The sequence below is a fragment of the Scyliorhinus torazame genome, chromosome 11 (genome assembly GCF_047496885.1).
Source record: "Scyliorhinus torazame isolate Kashiwa2021f chromosome 11, sScyTor2.1, whole genome shotgun sequence".
Taxonomy (NCBI): Eukaryota; Metazoa; Chordata; class Chondrichthyes; order Carcharhiniformes; family Scyliorhinidae; genus Scyliorhinus; species Scyliorhinus torazame.
In genome coordinates, this window is record NC_092717.1 from 148,810,215 (window position 1) to 148,832,700 (window position 22,486).

Consider the following 22,486-nt stretch of genomic DNA (forward strand, 5'->3'; position numbering starts at 1 on the left):
ATATGGCATCCAGATATCCTGAATCTGCACATGTGGTTTTGTAAACATTTAACAGACGAATATAAGAACATAAGAACTAGGAGCAGGAGTAGACCATCTGGCCCCTCGAGCCTGCTCTGCCATTCACTGAGATCATGGCTGATCTTTTGTGGACTCAGCTCCACTTTCCGGCCCGAACACCATAACCCTTAATCCCTTTATTCTTCAAAAAACTATCTATCTTTATCTTAAAAACATTTAATGAAGGAGCCTCTACTGCTTCACTGGAATTCCATAGATTCACAACCCTTTGGGTGAAGAAGTTCCTCCTAAACTCAGTCCTAAATCTACTTCCCCTTATTTTGAGGCTATGCCCCCTAGTTCTGCTTTCAATCGCCAGTGGAAACAACCTGCCCGCATCTATCCTATCTATTCCCTTCATAATCTTATATGTTTCCAGAAGATCCCCCCTCATCCTTCTAAATTCCAACGAGTACAGTCCCAGTCTACTCAACCTCTCCTCGTTATCCAACCCCTTCAGCTCTGGGATTAACTCAGTGAATCTCCTCTGCACACCCTCCAGTGCCAGTACGTCCTATCTCAAGCAAGGAGACCAAAACTGAACACAATACCCCAGGTGTGGCCTCACTAACACCTTATACAATTGCAGCACAACCTCCCTAGTCTTAAACTCCATCCCTCTAGCAATGAAGGACAAAATTCCATTTGCCTTCTTAATCACCTGTTGCACCTGTAAACCAACTTTTTGCGACTCATGCACTAGCACACCCAGGTCTCTCTGCACAGCAGCATGTTTTAATATTTTATCATTTAAATAATAATCCCTTTTGCTGTTATTCCTACCAAAATGGATAACCTCACATTTGTCAACATTGTATTCCATCTGCCAGACCCTAGCCCATTCACTTAGCCTATCCAAATCCCTCTGCAGACTTCCAGTATCCTCTGCATTTTTTGCTTTACCACTTATCTTAGTGTCGTCTGCAAACTTGGACACATTGCCCTTGGTCCCCAACTCCAAATCATCTATGTAAATTGTGAACAGTTGTGGGCCCAATTCTGATCCCCGAGGGACACCACTAGCTACTGATTGCCAACCAGAGAAACACCCATTAATCCCCACTCTTTGCTTTCTATTAATTAACCAATCCTCTATCCATGCTACTACTTTCCCCTTAATGCCATGCATCGTTATCTTATGCAGCAACCTTTTGTGTGGCACCTTGTCAAAGGCTTTCTGGAAATCCAGATATACCACATCCATTGGCTCCCCGTTATCTACCGCACTGTTAATGTCCTCAAATATTTCCACTGAATTAGTTAGGCACGACCTGCCCTTTATGAACCCATGCTGCGTCTGCCCAATGGGACAATTTCCATCCAGATGCCTCGCTATTTCTTCCTTGATGATAGATTCCAGCATCTTCCCTCCTACCGAAGTTAAGCTCACTGGCCTATAATTACCCGCTTTCTGCCTACCTCCTTTTTTAAATAGTGGTGTCAGGTTTGCTAATTTCCAATCCGCCGGGACCACCCCAGAGTCTCGTGAATTTTGGTAAATTATCACTAGTGCATTTGCAATTTCCCTAGCCATCTCTTTTAGCACTCTGGGATGCATTCCATCAGGTCCAGGAGACTTGTCTACCTTTAGCCCCATTAGCTTGCCCATCACTACCTCCTTGGTGATAACAATCCTCTCAAGGTCCTCACCTGTCATAGCCTCATTTCCATCAGTCACTGTAATGGATTTTAATCCTAATGGAAGCCACATTCACCCATTCTGTTCTATAGCCAGCCAAGAGTTATCCAAATCACGATTTTTCTTATTTCTCTCTCTGAGAAAGTATATCCAATTTGCTGTATGCCTCTTAAAAATCACTTGACAAATCTTAGGAATTCAGCACTTCAAACTCTGTTACAAAACCATGTTTTACCACATTGCAAGTCACAATGCTGTCACACTTCAAAAGAGTTCACAATGAGATGCTCAAACTGATATGAGCTAGATATTACCACTACATTAATATTTTATTGAAACTAATAAAAATATAACAAAAAAATACTTATTTAGTTTACTGTGCTATTGCATTAATCGAGTCTGTCCAAAAATTAACCATTAAGGCATCATGATTATAAAAACACAAGTCGCATTTAAGATCACAAAATCATTGCACAGTATGAATGCACAATACCTCAGAATAACTGAATTTAGTTGTTCTTAACATATTACAAAAGCAGTAGAGGTGATTGCAGCAAAACCAAAATGTTCTGAATTGTTCAGATTATAATGCACCCTTTCATGTTATTCATTCCCCTATCTTTAGATGCTGCATTTAGTTAACATAACAAATGCTGTCAATGGCAGTTTGATATTTAAATAGTTAAAATAAGACGATCTAATTCTCTACCCTAGGTTTATAATGAAACATCTACATGCTTTAAGTTATCAGTATATTTAATTCAACACAATTTAATTTATACATTGCTTTCCTAATTGAAAGCTTTGACAAAGACCAACTAAATAAATAAAAGCCTTAGGTGTGTATTTTTCTTCCAAAAATAAAAAGATCTTTTAGTAATATTGTATATGTTCTTGATATGTTTACAGACTGGCAAGTATATTGCTACACAGCAACATGTCTCAGTTAACCTTTTGTTAATTGAAGCTGTGAAGTACTTAAAGCAATCAATGGTTCCTATTTGGAACAAATGATAATTTTGTGATGTAGAAATTTCAATAGCAATCTGGCAGCACAATTATTTTGGGTACAGAGCAACATGTTAGGTGACATAGTTTATATGTTGATTAACCATGGTATGTTATCCAGGGAGTGAAAAAGAGAATACAAGCAAAATACTGTGGATGCAGGAGATCTGAAACAAAAACAGGAAGTGCTGGAAAAACGCAGCCCGTCTGCCAGCATCTCTGGAGACTGAAACACAGTAATGCTTCGAGTTCAACATAACATCTTTGGAACTCAAATAGAACTAACGACAGCCTATTTGTTACACATTTATAAGCTTTTTATTTACAGAGAGATACATTACAAACATGCACCTCCAAACCCCAGTCTGCTCCTCCATACAGGAGCAGAGTGACTCCCCAGTTAATGACCACCTGACTAAAATTAAACACCCAATCAATATCCAATTGTCAACCATTTATCAACTCAAATATAGATGTGTGTGATACTCAAAGTAATAAAAGCTACATAATCATTGCAACACAACTTGAAAATTTACTAAAAACGGTAAAGCAAAGTGCTCTACCCCTTGGCATTGTCAAACTCGGGTGGGCAGGTGTCAGGAGGGTCGCGGAGCCGTCCGTCGCGGCGCTCCCGATCGCGCAAATCTGCACGCAACAGCCGGCTTTTAATAATGCCAGCTGCAAGCGGCCTTCAAAATGGCCAGGAACAGATTTTTAAAATTTGGCCGCACTGCGCATGTCTGCCCGATCATCGGTGCGCGTGCGCAAAACTATGCACATGCGCACCGATGATCGGGCACGGATGTGCAGTTCGACCACATTTGTTTTTATATGGTCGCCTGTTTTTTTTAAGTTCAGGGAGCCAAAAGGACCAAAGGGACCATTGGGGCCAAAGGGACCCAAAACCAGTTCCTCCATTTTTGTCAGCAACAAACAAGGTAAGAGAAAATGGTGGGTCGCGCAGGATGGCCAACGTGGGTCGCGAAGGTCAGCCAGCATGGGTCGCGAAGGTCGGCCGGGTTGGGTCGCGAAGGTTGGCCGGTTGGTAAAAATGGGTCCCCAGACAAAAAGTTTGAAAAACACTGCTCTACCCGATAGCAGGTCAGTGAATCACAGAATTGCTACGCCACAGAAGTAGGCCATTCGGTCCCTCTGTTCTGCACCGGCTCTCCAAATGAACATTACGACAGCAACATTCTCCTGCCTTTGCCTCATACCCCTGCACACTGTTTCGATTCAAATAATAATCCAATTCCATCTTGAATGTCTTGATTATAGAATCAAGGTCCTTTGCACATTGCCTGACGATGCTTCATCCTGAGCTGTTGTTGGCAGTTTTTCGTCAGTGCTGGTTGGTCATTGCCTTCCACTCTTGGGGGCTGTGTGAGCAGGCAGGCTCCAAACCTACATCTTACCTTTGCCGGAACAGAAATCAAACCCATGCTGTAGAATGATTCTGAACCCCGCACAATAGCCATCTAGCCGACTGAGCTAACAGGCTCTCTTACTAAAAATAAGTCATAATAAAGCTTAAAATTATAGCCAAAGTGATTTTGTTTATCATTCACTCTTCCAAAAATTCTATTTGTCCTTTCAGTAAACTTATTTTGAATATACCATTCATGTATTAAACAGGCAGTTTTACTCAGATTTGAGCCAGGGAAGTGGGCCGGAAATTTTCGGAAATGGGAGGAGAATGGGATTAAGACACTAAAAGATTTGTTTCTTGGGAGTTGGTTTGCAGGATTGAAGGAGCTGGGAGCAAAGTATGGGCTGGAGCCGGGAGAAATGTTTAGATACATGCAGGTTCAAGATTTTGCCACGAAGGAGAAACAGAGCTTCCCGGTGGAGCCGGCCGCCACATTGCTGGAGGAGGTGCTGACGACAGGGGGACTGGAGAAGGGGGTAGTGTCGGTGGTTTACGAGGTTATTTTGGAAGAGGAGAAGACACCACTGGAAGGGATCAAAGCAAAGTGGGAGGAAGAGTTGGGAGAGGGTTTGGAGGAGGGGTTCTGGTGTGAGGTGCTCCGGAGAGTGAATGCCTCCACCTTGTGCGTGAGATTGGGGCTGATACAGCTGAAGGTGGTATATAGAGCACACCTCACAAGGGCGAGGATGAGCCGGCTCTTTGAGGGGGTAGAAGATGTGTGTGAACATTGCGGAGGGGGCCCCACAAATCACGTTCATATGTTTTGGTACTGTCCAAAGCTGGAGGATTACTGGAAGGAGGTTTTTAGGGTAATCTCTGGTGCACGTGAAACTGGACCTGGGCCCTCAAAAGGTCATATTCGGGGTGTCGGACCAGCCGGGGTTGGAAACGGGTGCGGAGGCAGATGTTGTAGCCTTCACCTCGTTGAACGCCCGAAAGGCGGATCCTGTTGGGATGGAGTGCAAACTCTCCACCCTGTGCCCTGGCAGTGGGACCTGTTGGAATTCTTGGGTCTTGAGAAGGTTAAGTTTGAACTGAGGGGAAGGATGGAGCGGTTCTACAATTCATGGGTGTTATTCATTATGCACTTTGAAGAATTGGGTAACATCGAACATTGGGGGGGGGGGGGGGGGGGGTTGGAGGGTTGGGGGAGGGGGACTGTATGTGTTAATGGTGACTATAGGTGATTCCTGCTTCCTTTTTGTTATGTGCTTATGTTAAAATGCGGGCAGTTGTTTGGGGGGTTGGTGGGATGATGGGATTGTTGTTGATATGGGGATTGACATTATATTCATTCCGGCTTGTTTACTGTTGGTGGGTGCAAATTTGAGAGAAAATGTGAAAAAGGAGAATAAAAATATTTAAAACAGGCAGTTTTAAACTGTTGAAAGTACCACCGTTCTAACATATGTATTTAACTATATTACACCGATACTATATCACCAGACAGTACAAACCCCAGCAGATTTACTCAAACTAGTGGGGAGATTTTTCTGGCAGTTTTCTTGGGTTATTCCGGTTGGATGTTCTGTCTCTGAAAACCTGAAACTCGTTTTGCCTCATTTTACTTTAGATATAAATGCAAACCACATTTTCCTTCACCATATGTGAAAAGATTCACAGTTAACAGTCTTAGCATCTTACAGTGCTAAGACATATTTAAAGATCTCATATTCCTTTATCAAGAAAACTATTTTATATTCACTAATCTCAGAATAAATACCATATCAACACGAATTACCTTATGTTTATCCACACTAAACATAAATTTGCTAATCAGTAGCCAAAATGCCACTTTAAAATGTTCACAATATTGAATAATAATTGAAGTTAATCAAAGTCAATTTGAAATGTAATCAGCAATAGCTGTTACTTTTGGTTTTGACAAATTTGCATACTTATAATTTTAAACTTAATCGTTTTTTACTAAAAAACAGAATAAATTTAAACATAAGACCACGAAAGATAGAAAAAGCTTGATTCCAACACATCTAATGCCACTTTCAGGCTTTCTTGTTATCACACGCACGTTATCAGAACCCCTCATGTCTCTCCCTTAGCAAGTTTGAAACAAATATCTGAAAACCAAATATCTTAATTCACCTGCAGTATTCTAAGCAAAAATTGTCTCATGCTAGATAATAAATCTTTGTTCACATTTCTTTATCCGAAGGAAAAACAAGAGTAACTTACAAGTGCAGGCATAATCTAATCAACCGCCCAATCTGCTACAGCCATTTCATTATTAGAAACCCAAGACCAGAAATACCAAACACACATTTGATATCAACAAAATAGTTCATATTCCAACAAATAACCTTAAAGTTGCAAACATCTCCACCAGAGATTAAAGGTGTAAAACAAATAAAGCAAGTAATATTGGTTGTTCTCACTGGAAAATCTCTAGATTCCTCAAATAGATTCACTACTAGTCTGAGTGTTCCAAACTGACATTTGTGTACTCACCCCACTGCAGAGGAGCTAGCTGTAAATGTTCCTGCACAAGTTGATTGAGAACTCCTTCCACACTTGCTTCTCCTTCTCGATTAAGAGATGGGTACAAATAGTTAAGGAAGTTCAAGCTGTTGAAACCCATTAGCTTTAGAAATAAAGTGTTAGACGTTTTTAAGTTTTCCACTATAGCGTTTGCAGGTAGGGGAGACATTGGTGTTGTGGCATTGTCACTGGATTAGTAATCCAGAGACCCAGGGGACTCACTTTAAATCCCACAGCAGTTGGTGAAATTTGACTTCAATAAAAATCTGGAATTAAAAGTCCAACGATAATCATGAAACCATTGCTGATTGTTATAAAAACCCAGCTGGATCACTAATGTCCTTTAGGAAAGGAAATCTGACACCCTTACTGGATAGGCCTGCATGTGACTCCAAACCCTCAGTAGTGTGGTTGATTCTTAAATGCTCTCTGAAATGGCCTAGCAAGCCACTCAATTGAAGGGCAATTGGGGGTAGACATAAATGCTTTCCCAGCCAGCGATGCCCACATCCCCTTAATTAATTTTTTAAAAGAGCTGTCTTTGGTGGTGCAGTATTGATTTTGGTCCAATTCCTGTTTCATTAAACAATGCTAAAAATTTGTAACACGAGCAAATAAAATTGATTAGTTATAAAATACTTTTCCTGTTCAGGTACGCAACTGGCTCAGTAGCAAGCAGAAGCATCAATAATGCATATCACAGTAGTAGGACCTGGCTTTACACCTATGATATCTGTGGGGTGAATATCTAATTGCAACACACCACAAGGGGAAATACTTTTGTCACAGTATGGGATAATGAAAGGAAATGTCACACGGTTTATCACGTACATCTTGGTTAGAATCTTCCAGCCATTCTTGCCAGATGGCAAACCCCGCCATGGGTTTACTGGCGGCTGGGGTACATAGAATGGGAAATCCTGTTGACAGTGGTGGATCAGAAGACCCTGCTGGCGGCCAATAGTGGGCTGCCTCCGCCGCCACGAAACACGCTGTAGGTGGCGTGGAAAATACCACCCCTTATGCCAGTTTCAAAGTTCCACCGGTAAAGGAGAAGGGATTAGACAACTTTTTGTTTCCTTGTATATGGAGAACATTAAAGGGGGAAAGAAGAATACTGAATACAGGAAGAAGAAAACTTTAAATGCTCCAAGCAACTTTGTTCCAAAATATATTATGTTGATTGTATTTAATAGCAGTCTATAAAACAGCTTAAAAATAAAAATCATGAATTTATGGGAGTTTATTATCTCTGCTGCATATATATCTATGCGAAAAAGCGTAAGAGGAAAATGATTTCTGCCATTACAAACCCCTGGGCTGCATTTTTCATTTGCCAGTGGGAAACGGAAGTCAAGACATCGTCCAAGTCACAAATCTACCCCAGGTGCAAGACGTCATCAGCCTGATTTTCACAAGGGCAGCCTCTTAATTGGTATGGAAATTAGTTTGGCAGCTAATTAGCAGCTGCAGGAGTGGAAATGGGAGACAGGACTACTCGTGCAGGCCAAATGTTTTTTTGAAAAGCATTTTATTGAAGGCATTTAAAATATATCCATAAACACAAAAATACAAAATCCAACAATGGCAACAGGTAACAAAGCCCCACTCTCCCTGGACCATTCCCTCCCTTCCCCCCCCTGCCCATCCTCCAAACCAACACCCCCAATCGGCTTGCTGCCACCCTGGCACCTATCTCCCTCTTCCAATCTTCTACCCTCCTCTCTCCCCCCCCCCCCACCCAAACAAAAAATAAAACAGGCCCCCCCCCCCGCTGCTGAAGACTCAATATCCCTTAAAGAAGTCGATAAACAGCTTTCACCTCAAGGTGATCCCCTCCTCTGCCCTTGAATGGTGAACAATCATTTTCAAATGCAGGAACTCTGCCAAATCACTTACCCATACGCCTGCCTTTAGAGGCTCAGAGTCCTACCAACACAACAAAATCCGTCTCCAGGCTATCAGGGAGGTAAAGGCCAAGACAACGGCCTTTATCCCTACCTCTCAGATCCTCAGACACTCCAAATATCGTCACCTCGGACTTGGAGTTACCTCCACCCCAAAAATCTTCGACATCACGTCCGAAAATCCTTTCCAAAATCCCCGCAATCTTGGACATGCCCAAAACATATGTACATGGTTCTCCGGGCCCCCTGCACTCCGCCCACACCTATCCTCCACCGCCAGGAAGAACCGACTCATCCTGGACACTCTCATGTGGACTTTATGCACCACCTTAAAATTGAATAAGACTTAGCCTGGCACACGATGAGGACGTATTCACCCTCCACAGCGCATCCCTCCACACTCCAGCCCCCAACGCCCCCTCCCACTTGAGCCTTACCTCCTCCACAGGAGCACTCTTCCTCTTCATCAGCTCCCCATATATGTCCGCAACCCTGTCATCCCCAATTTCACCCTCGGACAGGAGCTTATCCTGCAGCACCGGGGATGGCAGCGTTGGAAACGAAGGCAGCTCCTTCTTAATAAAGTCCCTGACCTGCAGATACCTGAATCTATTCACTCTTGGAAACTGGTACATCCCCTCCAGCTCCTCCAAGTTTGCAAACCTCCCTCCCACGAACAAATCCCTAAAGCATTCTATCCCCAACTGCCGCCCCCTCCCTGAACATCACATTCAACCCCGCTGGCGCAAACCCGTGATTGTCACAAATCGGCACCCACAGCGACCCGCCTTCCAATCCAAAGTGCTGCCGACACTGGTTCCAAACTCTCAAGTGCTGATACCACCATTTGACTTGTGGAGTATCTAACCGGCGAGTATGGAAGGGGCGCCAACAACACTGTCCTCGAAGACGTATCCATCTACCCCCAAAACCAAATATTCCTCCACCGCCCCTTTCCTAGCCACCGCAATATTTGCTGCCCAGTAGTAATTCAACAAGCTCAGCAACCGCCTCCTTCGGCAGCCCTTCATCTCCACATCTGTACTAGAGCCACCAAAGACTATGGCAGCACATTCGGCAACAACTTCGCATCGACATTCAACAGCGAGATCGGGCGGTATGATCCACACTTCTCCGGGTCTTTGTCCTTCTTTAAAATGAGTGATATTAAGGCCTGAGATAGCGCTGGGGGAGGTGAGGGGGAAAGGGGGAGGCGGGGGGACCTCCCCCCTAACCATCGACTCATTGTAAATCTCAACTAGTAGGGGCCCCAACTCCAACCCAAACTTCTTATAAAACTCTTCTTGGGAACCCATCCGGCCCCGGGGCCTTCCCCACCTGCATCGATCCTACACAATCCATCACCGCTCTCCACCTACTCAGCGCCCCCAGTCCCCGCACCTTTGCCTCCTCAATCCACAGATATTCCAACCCATTCAAAAACTGCCTCATGCCTTCATCCTCTACCAGAGGCTCTGAGGTCTACTGCCTCCAATGAAAGGCCCCAAAAACCCTGTTCACCTCCTCCGGCTCGGATACCACCATACCTCTCTCGTCTCTCACCCTCCCAATCTCCCTCGCTGCCACAGGCCTCAACTGGTCAGCAAGCCTCCTGCTCGCTTTCTGCCTGTACTCATATAACGGCCACTGGCTCTACGCAATTATTCCTGTGGACACCAGTCCAAAATCCATTTGGAACCTCTGCTTTTTCTTTAGCAACTCCTCCTCAGGCACCATTGAGTATCTCGAGTCCACCCTATGAATTTCCTCCATCAACTTCAACCTCTCAGCCCGCTCCACTCTCTCCCTGTACACCCCAATTTGCATAAATTACTCCCTTACCACTGCTTTCAGCCCCTCCCACAGCATGGAGGGAGAAACATCCCCCGTATTGTTCAGTTCCACATAATTTCAGATGGACACCCTCACGCTCTCACAAATCTCCGTCTGCCAACAATCCCGCATCCAACCTCCACTGCGGCCGCTGAACCTCTCCCTACACCATCTAATGCAGTGCGTGGTCCGAGACCACGATTGCCGAGTACTCCGAAGCTACCACCATTGCCAACAGCGCCTTGTCCAAAACAAAGAAAATCAATTCAGGAGTATATCCGTTGCATGTACGAGAAATAAGAAAACTCCTTCGCAATCGGCCTCTCAAACCACCATAGGTCCACCCACACCTCCACCTCCACCCCATACGCTCCATAAACCCCAACTACTCTTTTGCCGTAGCCGACACCCTCAGGGACCTTGGGTACGACCGATCCAACCCAGGATCCAGAAACATATTGAAATCTCCCCCCATAATCAGCAGGTGCATGTCCAGGTCCAGAATCTTTGCTGAGACCCACCTCAAAAAATCCACATCATCTCAATTTGGGCATATACATTCATTAACATCAAGGCATTCCCTCTAGCTTCCTGTTAACCATCACACATCTACCCCCTGGATCGATTACAATACTGCCAACCTCAAAGACCACCCTCTTGTTAATCAGCATCGCCACCTCCCACTTCTTCATATCCAACCCCAAGTGGAACACATGCCCCACCAAGCCCTTCTTCAGCCTCATCTGGACACCGTGCTTCAGGTGCATCTCCTGAAGAAACACACCGTCTGCCTTCAAACTCCTTAAATGTGCGAAAACACGCAGCCTTTTGACCTGGCTACTTAGCCCCGCACGTTCACGTAATCAACCGGTTGGAAGGCTCCCCGCAACCCCCCCACCTCACCGATCAGCCATAACTCCTCTTTCACCAGCTCCTCCAAGTCCATGCCTCGCAACCCCTTGGGCCCTCCCCAAGATGTCCGCCGCTATCGCCTCCTAATCAACTGCGCCACACCAATTCCACTCACGTCAGCATCCGTTCCCTCCCCCGTCCATAAACAAAGACAAAGAAAATCCAACCCCTCCCAACACAGGTCGCCCCCCCACATAACCAGCTGGACCCAGCTGACACAGTATGTAGATAGGCCAACGAGAGGCGAGGCCATATTGGATTTGGTACTGGGTAATGAACCAGGACAGGTGTTAGATTTGGAGGTAGGTGAGCACTTTGGTGATAGTGACTACAATTTGATTACGTTTACTTTAGTGATGGAAAGGGATAGGTATATACTGCAGGGCAAGAGTTATATCTGGGGGAAAGGCAATTATGATGCGATGAGGCAAGACTTAGGATGCATCGGATGGAGAGGAAAACTGCAGGGGATGGGCATAATGGAAATGTGGAGCTTGTTCAAGGAACAGCCACTGCGTGTCCTTGATAAGTATGTACCTGTCAGGCAGGGAGGAAGTGGTCGAGCAAGGGAACCGTGGTTTACTAAAGCAGTCAAAACACTTGTCAAGAGGAAGAAGGAGGCTTATGTAAAGATGAGACATGAAGGTTTGGTTAGCGCGCTCAAGAGTTACAAGTTAGCTCGGAAGGACCTAAAGAGAGAGCTAAGAAGAGCCAGGAGGGGACATGAGAAGTCTTTAGCAGGTCGGATCAAGGATAACCCTAAAGCTTTCTACAGATATGTCAGGAACAAACAAATGACTAGGGTAAGAGTAGGGCCAGTCAAGGACAGTAGTCGGAAGTTGTGCTTGGAGTCCGAGGAGACAGGAGAGGTGCTAAATGAATATTTTTTGTCAGTATTCACACAGTAAAAAGACAATGTTGTCGAGGAGAATACTGAGATTCAGGCTACTAGACTAGAAGGGCTTGAGGTTCATAAGGAGGAGGTGTTAGCAATTCTGGAAAGTGTGAAAATAGATAACTCCCCTGGGCCGGAAGGGATTTATCCTAGGATTCTCTGGGAAGCTAGGGAGGAGATTGCTGAGCCTTTGGCTTTGATCTTTAAGTCATATTTGTCTACAGGAATAGTGCCAGAAGACTGGAGGATAGCAAATGCTGTCCCCTTGTTCAAGAAGGGGAGTAGAGACAACCCAGGTAACTATAGACCAGCGAGCCTTACTTCTGTTGTGGGAAAAATCTTGGAAAGGTTTATAAGAAATAGGATGTATAATCATCTGGAAAGGAATAATTTGATTAGAGATAGTCAACACGGTTTTGTGAAGGGTAGGTCGTGCCTCACAAACTTTATTGAGTTCTTTGAGAAGGTGATCAAACAGGTGGATGAGGGTAAAGCAGTTGATGTGGTGTATATGGATTTCAGTAAAGTGTTTGATAAGGTTCCCCACGGTAGGCTACTGCAGAAAATACGGAGGCATGGGATTCAGGGTGATTTAGCAGTTTGGATCAGACATTGGCTAGCTGGAAGAAGACAAAGGGTGGTGGTTGATGGGAAATGTTCAGACTGGAGTCCAGTTACGAGTGGTGTACCACAAGGATCTGTTTTGGGGCCACTGCTGTTTGTCATTTTTATAAATGACTTGGAGGAGGGCGCAGAAAGATGGGTGAGTAAATTTGCAGATGACACTAAAGTCAGTGGAGTTGTGGATAGTGCGGAAGGATGTTACAAGTTACAGAGGACATAGATAAGCTGCAGCTCTGGGCTGAGAGGTGGCAAATGGTGTTTAATGCAGAAAAGTGTGAGGAGATTCATTTTGGAAGGAATAACAGGAAGACAGAGTACTGGGCTAATTGTAAGATTCTTGGCAGTGTGGATGAGCAGAGAGATCTCGGTGTCCATGTACATAGATCCCTGAAAGCTGCCACCCAGGTTGAGAGGGTTGTTAAGGTGGCGTGCGGTGTGTTAGCTTTTATTGGTAGAGGGATTGAGTTTCGGAGCCATGAGGTCATGTTGCAGCTGTACAAAACTCTGGTGCGGCCGCAATTGGAGTATTGTGTGCAATTCTAGTCGCCGCATTATAGGAAGGATGTGGAAGCATTGGAAAGGTTGCAGAGAAGATTTACCAGAATGTTGCCTGGTATGGAGGGAAGATCTTATGAGGAAAGGCTGAGGGACTTGAGGCTGTTTTCGTTAGAGAGAAGAAGGTTAAGAGGTGACTTAATTGAGGCATACAAGATGATCAGAGGATTGGATAGGGTGGACAGTGAGAGCCTTTTTCCTCGGATGGTGATGTCTAGCACGAGGGGACATAGCTTTAAATTGAGGGGAGATAGATATAAGACAGATGTCAGAGGTAGGTTCTTTACTCAGAGAGTAGTAAAGGCGTGGAATGCCCTGCCTGCAACAGTAGTGGACTCGCCAACACTAAGGGCATTGAAATGGTCATTGGATAGACATATGGACGATAAGGGAATAGTGTAGATGGGCTTTTGAGTGGTTTCACAGGTCGGCGCAACATGGAGGGTCGAAGGGCCTGTACTGCGCTGTAATGTTCTAATGGTAGCCCCCACTCAAGGCTTCCGCCCATCCCTTTTTCCCCAGCTGTCCGTCACCCGCCAATCCCCAACAGTAAAAAAGAAAAATAACACTCACTCACTCCTACCAATATTCATTAAATGCAACACACTGTCCATTGTGTAAACCCACTTTAGCATTGCCAAAGGTCAAAGTCCTCATACAACACCCAGTCCATCGTGTCTCATAAATACCCTCGCCTCTTCTGGCACATCAAAATAAACCTCTCGTTTCTGATGCTTGACCCACAGCCGAGCGGAATACCACACCCCAAACTTCACCCCTTTTTTGTATAGAGCAGCCTTGATCCAATTATACCCGCTGATTGACCAACTCTGCACCCAAGTCCTGGTAGATCCTCAACACGTTTCCCTTCCAGGTGCTTTTTAAAAATCTGCTTTACTCATCTCAATAGCATTTTCTTGTCGAGAAAACGATGCAGCCACACCACCATCGCCGTCAGTGGCTCCCCCATCTTTGGCCTACTCCTCAGGACCTTGTGTGCTCAATCCACCTCGGGCGTAGGGGTCAAAGAGCCCCCTCATCCCAAACTTCTCCAACATTCTCACCACATACATTGCTGCCTGCGTTCCCTTGATCCCTTCAGGCAGCCTCACAATCCGGAGTATCTGCCTCCTGCCTCCTGAAACAGTTCTCTGGGTCCTCCACCTTCTCCCTCAACCTCATGGCTAACCGCCACGAGCACCATCTCCACCCCAACGAGGCCAGGCGGTCCTCATACTCTCCCACTGATTCCTCCACCTTCTGGAGTTCCAGATCCTACACCTCCAGCCCCTGCCCCACTCTCTCGATAGCTGCCTTAAGCGGCTCCATCACCTATGCCAGGTCGTCTGAGGCCACCTGCCTCTGCTGCTGGAACTTCACATTCATAAAGTCCACACGTTGCTTAGTAGACCATAGGGCAGACAACGACACCCCAGCAACCGTTACCATTTTCCTGTGACGTACCTCAAATAAGCTCTTACCCAGGCTGCTGCCTCTTCTGGTAAGCCATAAACCAGCACCACCGATGGAGCACTTTTATTGCTCATGCACCTTACGCCAGCAAATACCTCTTGAATCAGGTGAAAAAGGACCAGAAATTGCACCCCAAGTGGGAGCCATCAAATGTGCGACCACTCACTCCTTGGCCGCCACTGGAAGTCTCAAGTGCAGGTCCAATTTAATCAGCCATTATTAAGGCTGCTGTTTTAGTGTTTTACCTTCAGTCATGAACATAATAAGAAGTCAGAGAGCCAGATGCATGGAACCCATGGCAAGTCAGCCACTCGTTTTGCTGATGCACCCCTTGAGGTCTTCTTCGAGACCATAAGAGAGAGAAAGGTCCTCCTTCAGAGGATGGCAAGAGAGGCCACAGACACAGACTATGCAGGCCTGGATGGAGATAGCTGATCTCGTCAGAAATACTGTGGTGTGCAGAAACTGAATCCAGTCTCACATGATGATCAATGATCCGATAAGCACTGGCAAGGTAATGTAATTTCAAATCTGCAGGACAGATCTCTGGGTATTCACTCTCCAGCAGACCAGCCAAAGAGCCTGGTTGCAATTAAGGCTACATGCTACTCCTGAGCATGGTATACATGTGCCCAGGGTACTTAGTCTCTCAAAGCCATGGTGCTGCTGAGGATCTGCCAGCAATGAAACATACACCTACTAATAAGGACAGCTGACATTGGCCATGGATGCCATCAGTGCCTTGGCACACTCTCCTTTGTCCTTATCCGTGAGAGGGCCCAGACGAGAAGAAAGGTTGCATACCTTCATGTTATCTCCCCCTCGCAGGGGAGGACCAGGGATATCACCAAGGTAGCAGACCACGAGAAAGTTGAAGTGCGTTGGACATCTGCAGTGAAGATAGTGATTAGAGAGCAATGTGGTCACCAAAGGGGTGCAACGCATTACACCTAGTCTGGAAACGTACCAAAGACTGAGTTGCATGACGGAGCCTGGTGCAGATATCAAGGGAATTAGACCCTTCACCATCAGCAGCAAAGGGCAGCAACAGCAGTGCTTAGAAGAGGCACAGTCACACCATACAAGCACACCCTGAACCAGAGCAGTAGTCACCACGTTGGTATCCCTGCACACGGATGGTTACGGTATGCAGAGGTAGTGCCAAAGGCAGAGAAAACTATGAGCAGTCACCCTCAGAGGATGAAGGAAACACAAAGCAACACTCAGCAAACACAAATGCAGGGCCTCAGAAGTCATAAGAAAAGAGGCCCGACACAGACCAGCAGCAGCACATGTGCTCCAAGGTGTCGGAGTTCCCTGAAGCAATGCAGGTAATGGGATGAGAATGGAGGAGTCCATTCAGCACAGGTGTGCCACCATCGGAGCATTGAGCACATGAGCTCCTCCACAGAAAGAGTGGACAGCCTTGGGGAGCAATATGCAAGTCCACATGGAGTGCATGCAGGAACTGTGCACTTATGTTCACAAGATGAATGCCACTCCATGTAGCCTTGCTTGGTCAGGGGCGCTGATGTCTGGAGGGGATGTCAGTTGTGCCCCAGCTGGTGGTTCCCTCTAGCCATCTGTTCAAGGGCTCAGTCAGCCAAATGAAGAGGGTAAGGGTGCCACCTCTCCCAGGGCACCATCATCACATCAGCCTCCTTAACCCTCTGAAGGATGGGACATCTGTGCAGCAGGGCCCAGTGACAGAGACTACCCCTATAATGATGTAGGTACAGCAGCCTCTGGAGATGCCTTTGTTCACAATGAGAACTGCCATGAGCATCTCAGCTGCAGGAATAGACAATTGAGCAGGCGCCTCAACCTTCTTCAAATCCACAGGAACATCACAGGGCAGGCCTTTGAATATTCACCTTCCAGAGGACACACCAGCCGAGGTGCCCAAGATAACATGTTGTACCTAAACTTCGGAAAAGTGTGTCCAAGGTACTTACCGACTACTGGGAATGGCTCAGAGCCATGGTGCTGTAGAAGTAGCCAAGCGTGGAGTCCACCATATCGGGCAGACCACCGAATAGGTCACTGAGATTTCTCGTACCTGTAACCATGTACTAATTTCTTTTACAGGCATCATCATGTATATATTGACACTTGAAACCAGATGTTTAAGCATCCTTTAGTGGGGCAGAAAAAAGCTAAGTGATGAAAGTGGAGCAAGTGTCAATGGCGACAATGAAGCCTCTGGCAGATGTGCATGCTTCACTCGCAGTCAGGAGTTTACATGTTCTCGCTGCTACTTCAATTGAAGTATAAGCACAGATAGCTCAAGAGCGAGTTCCGCATTATGCCTTTCCACCTGGGTCGGAGGGGCTCAGCTGAAATGTGCTTGAATGAAATGGTCCCTTAAGGTAATGGCATCCTGTGAAGACCCTTCCGGCTGGTATAGGAGGTGGCCAATTCCCTGTGCAGCTGAGGCAATATGACGATCTGTAGTCTTCCTGCTCTTCGAGGTCTTGTTCCTGCTCTTCCTTCAATGAGCAGTGTACTTGCAGCCCCTCAACTCTTCAAGATCTTCACATCTCTGGAGGGTAAGGTTATGAAGAACACAGAGACTGCCACAAGTGAGCAAAACCCTTGCATGACTGAATGCCATAATGAAGAAGAGTACCAGGCAAGGGTCAGGAAGCCGAAGCAGTCCCAAAGGGAAAGGAGCCAGAGTGAGATCCCAGTTAAGAAGAGGAGAACAGAAGCTCTAAGTAGAAAAGGGGCTGCGGTTGGAAGATCTAAAGTGGAGGGGGCTCAGGGGAAGCCCTGGCAATTGAAAATAGTTGAAGAGAAGCTCTGGTGATCAAAGTAGGCAGCAGACAGTTGGTGACTCCATGATGCTCACAACTAAAATCTATTCCAAGTAGGGAGAAAGACCGTAAGAGGGGGAAAAAAATCCATGGCTAAACAAGGTTAAGAACAATATAACAACAAAAACTAAGGTATACCATGTTGCAAAGGCCAGTGGCAGGCTGGAAAATTGGGAAACTTTCATTTTTTAAAAAAAATATATTTTATTCAAGTTTTTTGGCCAAACATAACAATACGTAGTGTTTCGTTTACACAACAATAAAGCAATATAAATAACCGTGGCCAGTTTTAAACAGATAAATAAGTAATATATAAACAAAAACAAAAAACAAAACTAAATGGCAACTGCCTTGTCCAAAATAAATACTCTCCAAAAATACAATCCAACAATCCAATATACAATTACATATACCAAATACCTATACATATACAATAACATCGCTGAGAGTCCGTCCGATTCCTCCCCCCCCCCCCCCCCCCCCGCCCCCCGGGTTGCTGCTGTTGTCTACTTCTTTTCCATTCCCTCTATCTTTCTGTGAGGTAGTCGACGAACGGTTGCCACCGCCTGGTGAACCCCTGAGCCGGACCCCTTAACACGAACTTAATCCGTTCTAACTTTATAAACCCTGCCATATCGTTTATCCAGGTCTCCACACCCGGGGGTTTGGCTTCCTTCCACATTAACAATATCCTGCGCTGGGCTACAAGGGACGCAAAGGCCAACACGTCAGCCTTTCTCGCCTCCTGCACTCCCGGCTCTTATGCAACCCCAAATATAGCCGACCCCCAGCTTGGTTCGACCCGGACCCCCACCACCTTCGAAAGCACCTTTGCCACCCCCACCCAGAACCCCTGTAGTGCCGGGCATGACCAGAACATGTGGGTGTGATTCGCTGGGCCTCTCGAGCATCTCGCATACCTATCCTCTACCCCCAAAAATTTACTAAGCCGTGCTCCAGTCATATGCGCCCTGTGTAGCACCTTAACTTGTATCAGGCTTAGCCTGGCACACGAGGGCGATGAGTTTACCCTACGTAGGGCATCAGCCCACAGCCCCTCCTCAATCTCCTCCCCCAGTTCTTCTTCCCATTTCCCTTTCAGCTCATTTACCATGATCTCCCCCTCGTCCCTCATCTCCCTGTATATGTCCGCCACCTTACCGTCCCCCACCCATGTCTCTGAGATCATTCTATCTTGCACTTCCTGCGTCGGGAGCTGCGGGAATTCCCTCACCTGTTGCCTCGCAAAAGTCCTCAATTGCATATACCGAAATGCATTTCCTTGGGGCAACCCATATTTCTCCGTCAGCGTTCCCAGACTCGCAAACGTCCCATCTACAAATAGATCTCTTAGTTGTACTACCCCAGCTCTTTGCCATGCTCCAAATCCCCCATCCATTCTCCCCGGAACAAACCTATGATTGTTTCTTATCGGGGACCACACCGAGGCTCCCGTCCTTCCCCTATGTCGTCTCCACTGCCCTCAAATTTTCAATGTAGCCACCACCACCGGGCTTGTGGTGTATTTCTTTGGTGAGAACGGCAACGGCTAGTCCCCCTGCAGGACGCCCTCTCCAATCTCTTCCACGCCGCTTCCTCCCCTTCTCCCATCCACTTACACACCATTGAAACATTGGCGGTCCAGTAGTACTCACTTAGGCTCGGTAGTACCAGCCCCCCCCTGTCCCTCCTACGCTGCAAGAATCCCCGCCTCACTCTCGGGGTCTTCCCAGCCCACACAAAACTCATAATGCTCTTCTCAATTCTTTTGAAAAAAGCCTTCGTGATCACCACCGGGAGGCACTGGAACACAAAAAAAAATCTCGGGAGGACCACCATTTTAACCGCCTGCACCCTACCTGCCAATGACAGGGACACCATGCCCCATCTCTTGAAATCCTCCTCCATCTATTCCACCAACCGTGTTAAATTAAGCCTATGTAATGTACCCCAATTCTTGGCTATCTGGATCCCCAGGTACCGGAAGTCCCTTGTTACCTTCCTCAACGGTAAATCCTCTATCTCTCTGCTCTGCTCCCCCGGATGCACCACAAATAACTCACTTTTCCCCATGTTCAGTTTATACCCTGAAAAATCCCCAAACTCCCCAAGTATCCGCATTATCTCTGGCATCCCCTCCGCTGGGTCCGCCACATATAGCAACAAATCATCCGCATACAGAGATACCCGGTGTTCTTCTCCCCCCCTAAGTACTCCCCTCCACTTCCTGGAACCCCTCAGTGCTATGGCCAGGGGTTCAATCGCCAATGCAAACAATAACGGGGACAGAGGACATCCCTGCCTCGTCCCTCTATGGAGCCGAAAATAGTCAGACCCCCGTCCATTCGTGACCACGCTCGCCATCGGGGCCCTATACAGCAACTGTACCCACCTGATATACCCGTCCCCAAAGCCAAATCTCCTCAACACCTCCCACAATTAATCCCACTCCACTCTATCAAATGCTTTCTCGGCATCCATCGCCACCACTATCTCTGCTTCCCCCCCTGGTGGGGGCATCATCATTACCCCTAGCAGCCCCCGTATATTTGTATTTAGCTGTCTCCCCTTCACAAACCCAGTTTGGTCCTCATGGACCACCCCCGGGACACAATCCTCTATCCTCATTGCCATTACCTTGGCCAGAATCTTAGCATCCACATTCAGGAGGGAAATGGGCCTGTATGACCCGCATTGCAGCGGGTCTTTTTCCTTCTTTAGGAGGAGCGTTATCGTTGCCTCTGATATAGTCGGGGGGCAGCTGCCCCCTTTCCCTCGCCTCATTAAAGGTTCTCATCAGTAGCGGGGCCAGCAAGTCCAAATATTTCTTATAGAATTCAACTGGGAATCCGTCTGGTCCCGGGGCCTTCCCCGCCTGCATGCTCCCAATCCCTTTCACTACTTCCTCCGTCTCAATCTGTGCTCCCAGCCCCACTCTCTCCTGCTCCTCCACCTTAGGAAATTCCAGCTGATCCAGAAAGCACATCATTCTCTCCTTCCCGTCCGGGGGCTGCGCTTCATATAATCTTTCATAAAATGCCTGGAACACTCCATTCACTCTCTCCGCTCCCCGCTCCATCTCTCCCTCCTCATCTCTCATCCCCCCTATCTCCCTCGCTGCTCCCCTTTTCCTCAGTTGGTGGGCCAACAACCTACTCGCCTTCTCCCCATATTCGTACTGTACACCCTGTGCCTTCCTCCATTGTGCCTCTGCATTACCCATAGTCAACAAGTCAAATTCTACATGTAGCCTTTGCCTTTCCCTGTACAGTCCCTCCTCCGGTGCCTCCGCGTATTGTCTGTCCACCCTCAGAAGTTCTTTCAACAACCGCTCCCTTTCCCTACCCTCCTGCTTTCCTTTACGTGTCCTAATAGATATCAGCTCCCCTCTAACCACTGCCTTCAGTGCCTCCCAGACCACTCCCACCTGTACCTCCCCATTATCATTAAGTTCCAAGTACCCTTCAATACACCCCCTCACCCTTAAACACACCCCATCATCTGCCAATAATCCCATGTCCATTCTCCAGGGTGGAAGCTGTTGTTTTTCTTCCCCTATCTCCAGGTCCACCCAGTGTGGAGCATGATCCGAGATGGCTATAGCCGTGTACTCCATCCCCGTCACCTTTGGGATCAGTGCCCTTCCCAAAACAAAAAAATCTATTCGTGAAAATACTTTGTGTACATAGGAGAAAAACGAAAACTCCTTACTCCTAGGTCTACTAAATCTCCAGGGATCTACTCCTCCCATCTGCTCCATAAAATCCTTAAGCACCCTAGCTGCAGCCGGCCTCCTTCCGGTCCTGGACCTCGATCTGTCCAGCCCTGGGTCCAGCACCGTATTAAAGTCTCCACCCATTACCAACTTCCCCACTTCTAGGTCCGGGATTCGTCCTAACATACGCCTCATAAAATTGGCATCATCCCAGTTCGGGGCATACACGTTCACTAATACCACCGCCTCCTCTTGCAATTTGCCACTCACCATCACGTATCTGCCCCCACTATCCGCCAATATAGTCTTTGCCTCAAACATTACCCGCTTCCCCACTAGTATGGCCACCCCCCTGTTTTTTGCATCTAGCTCCGAATGAAATACCTGCCCCACCCATCCTTTGCGAAGTCTAACCTGGTCTATCAGCTTCAGATGCGTCTCCTGAAGCATAACCACATCTGCCTTAAGTTTCTTTAGGTGTGCGAGTACCCGTGCCCTCTTAATCGGCCCGTTCAGCCCTCTCACATTCCACGTGATCAACCGGGTTGGGGGGCTCTTTACCCCCCCCCCCCCGTCCCCTTGATGACTAGCCATTTCCTTTTTCAATCCAGCTCCTCACCCGGTTCCCACGTAGCTGTATCCCCCCCAGGCGGCGCCCCGACCCCCCCTCCCATACCAGCTCCCCCTTCTCCCCAGCAGCAGCAACCCAGTTAACCACCCCCCCCCCCCGCTAGATCCCAAGCTAGCGTAATTGCACCCCCCATGTTGCTCCCAGAAGTCAGCAAACTCTGGCCGACCTCGGCTTCCCCCCATGACCTCGGCTCACACTGTGCGAGGCCCCCTCCTTCCTGCTTCCGCCATGATTACCGTAGCGGGAACAAAGCCCGCGCTTCCCTTTTGGCCCCGCCCCCAATGGCCGGCGCCCTCAGCTCCTCATCCTTCCTCACTCCCTCCCCCACGACATGAGGAAGAGAGAGAAGTTACAGGGTCGCAGGTTTAACAACTTGGGAAGTCCTCTCTTCCCCCTTTTCCCCCCTTCATCCCACAAATTCACCCACCCACTTTTGTCCCAAACGTTCTTTTTCTGGCCCGCTCACTCCAGCTTCTCCTCGACAATAAATGTC

General features: G+C 47.2%; 1 protein-coding gene across 6 annotated transcripts in view; it reads right to left on the reverse strand.

The window, feature by feature from the left end:
• Positions 1–22,486, reverse strand: part of trappc9 (trafficking protein particle complex subunit 9) — a 1,142,468-nt gene that overhangs the window by 477,951 nt on the left and 642,031 nt on the right. For all 6 annotated transcript variants that reach the window (XM_072467873.1, XM_072467875.1, XM_072467870.1 and 3 more), the window contains one exon: positions 6,603–6,693. In XM_072467873.1, coding sequence (XP_072323974.1) covers positions 6,603–6,693 — 91 coding nt within the window. The remainder of the gene's footprint in view (positions 1–6,602; positions 6,694–22,486) is intronic.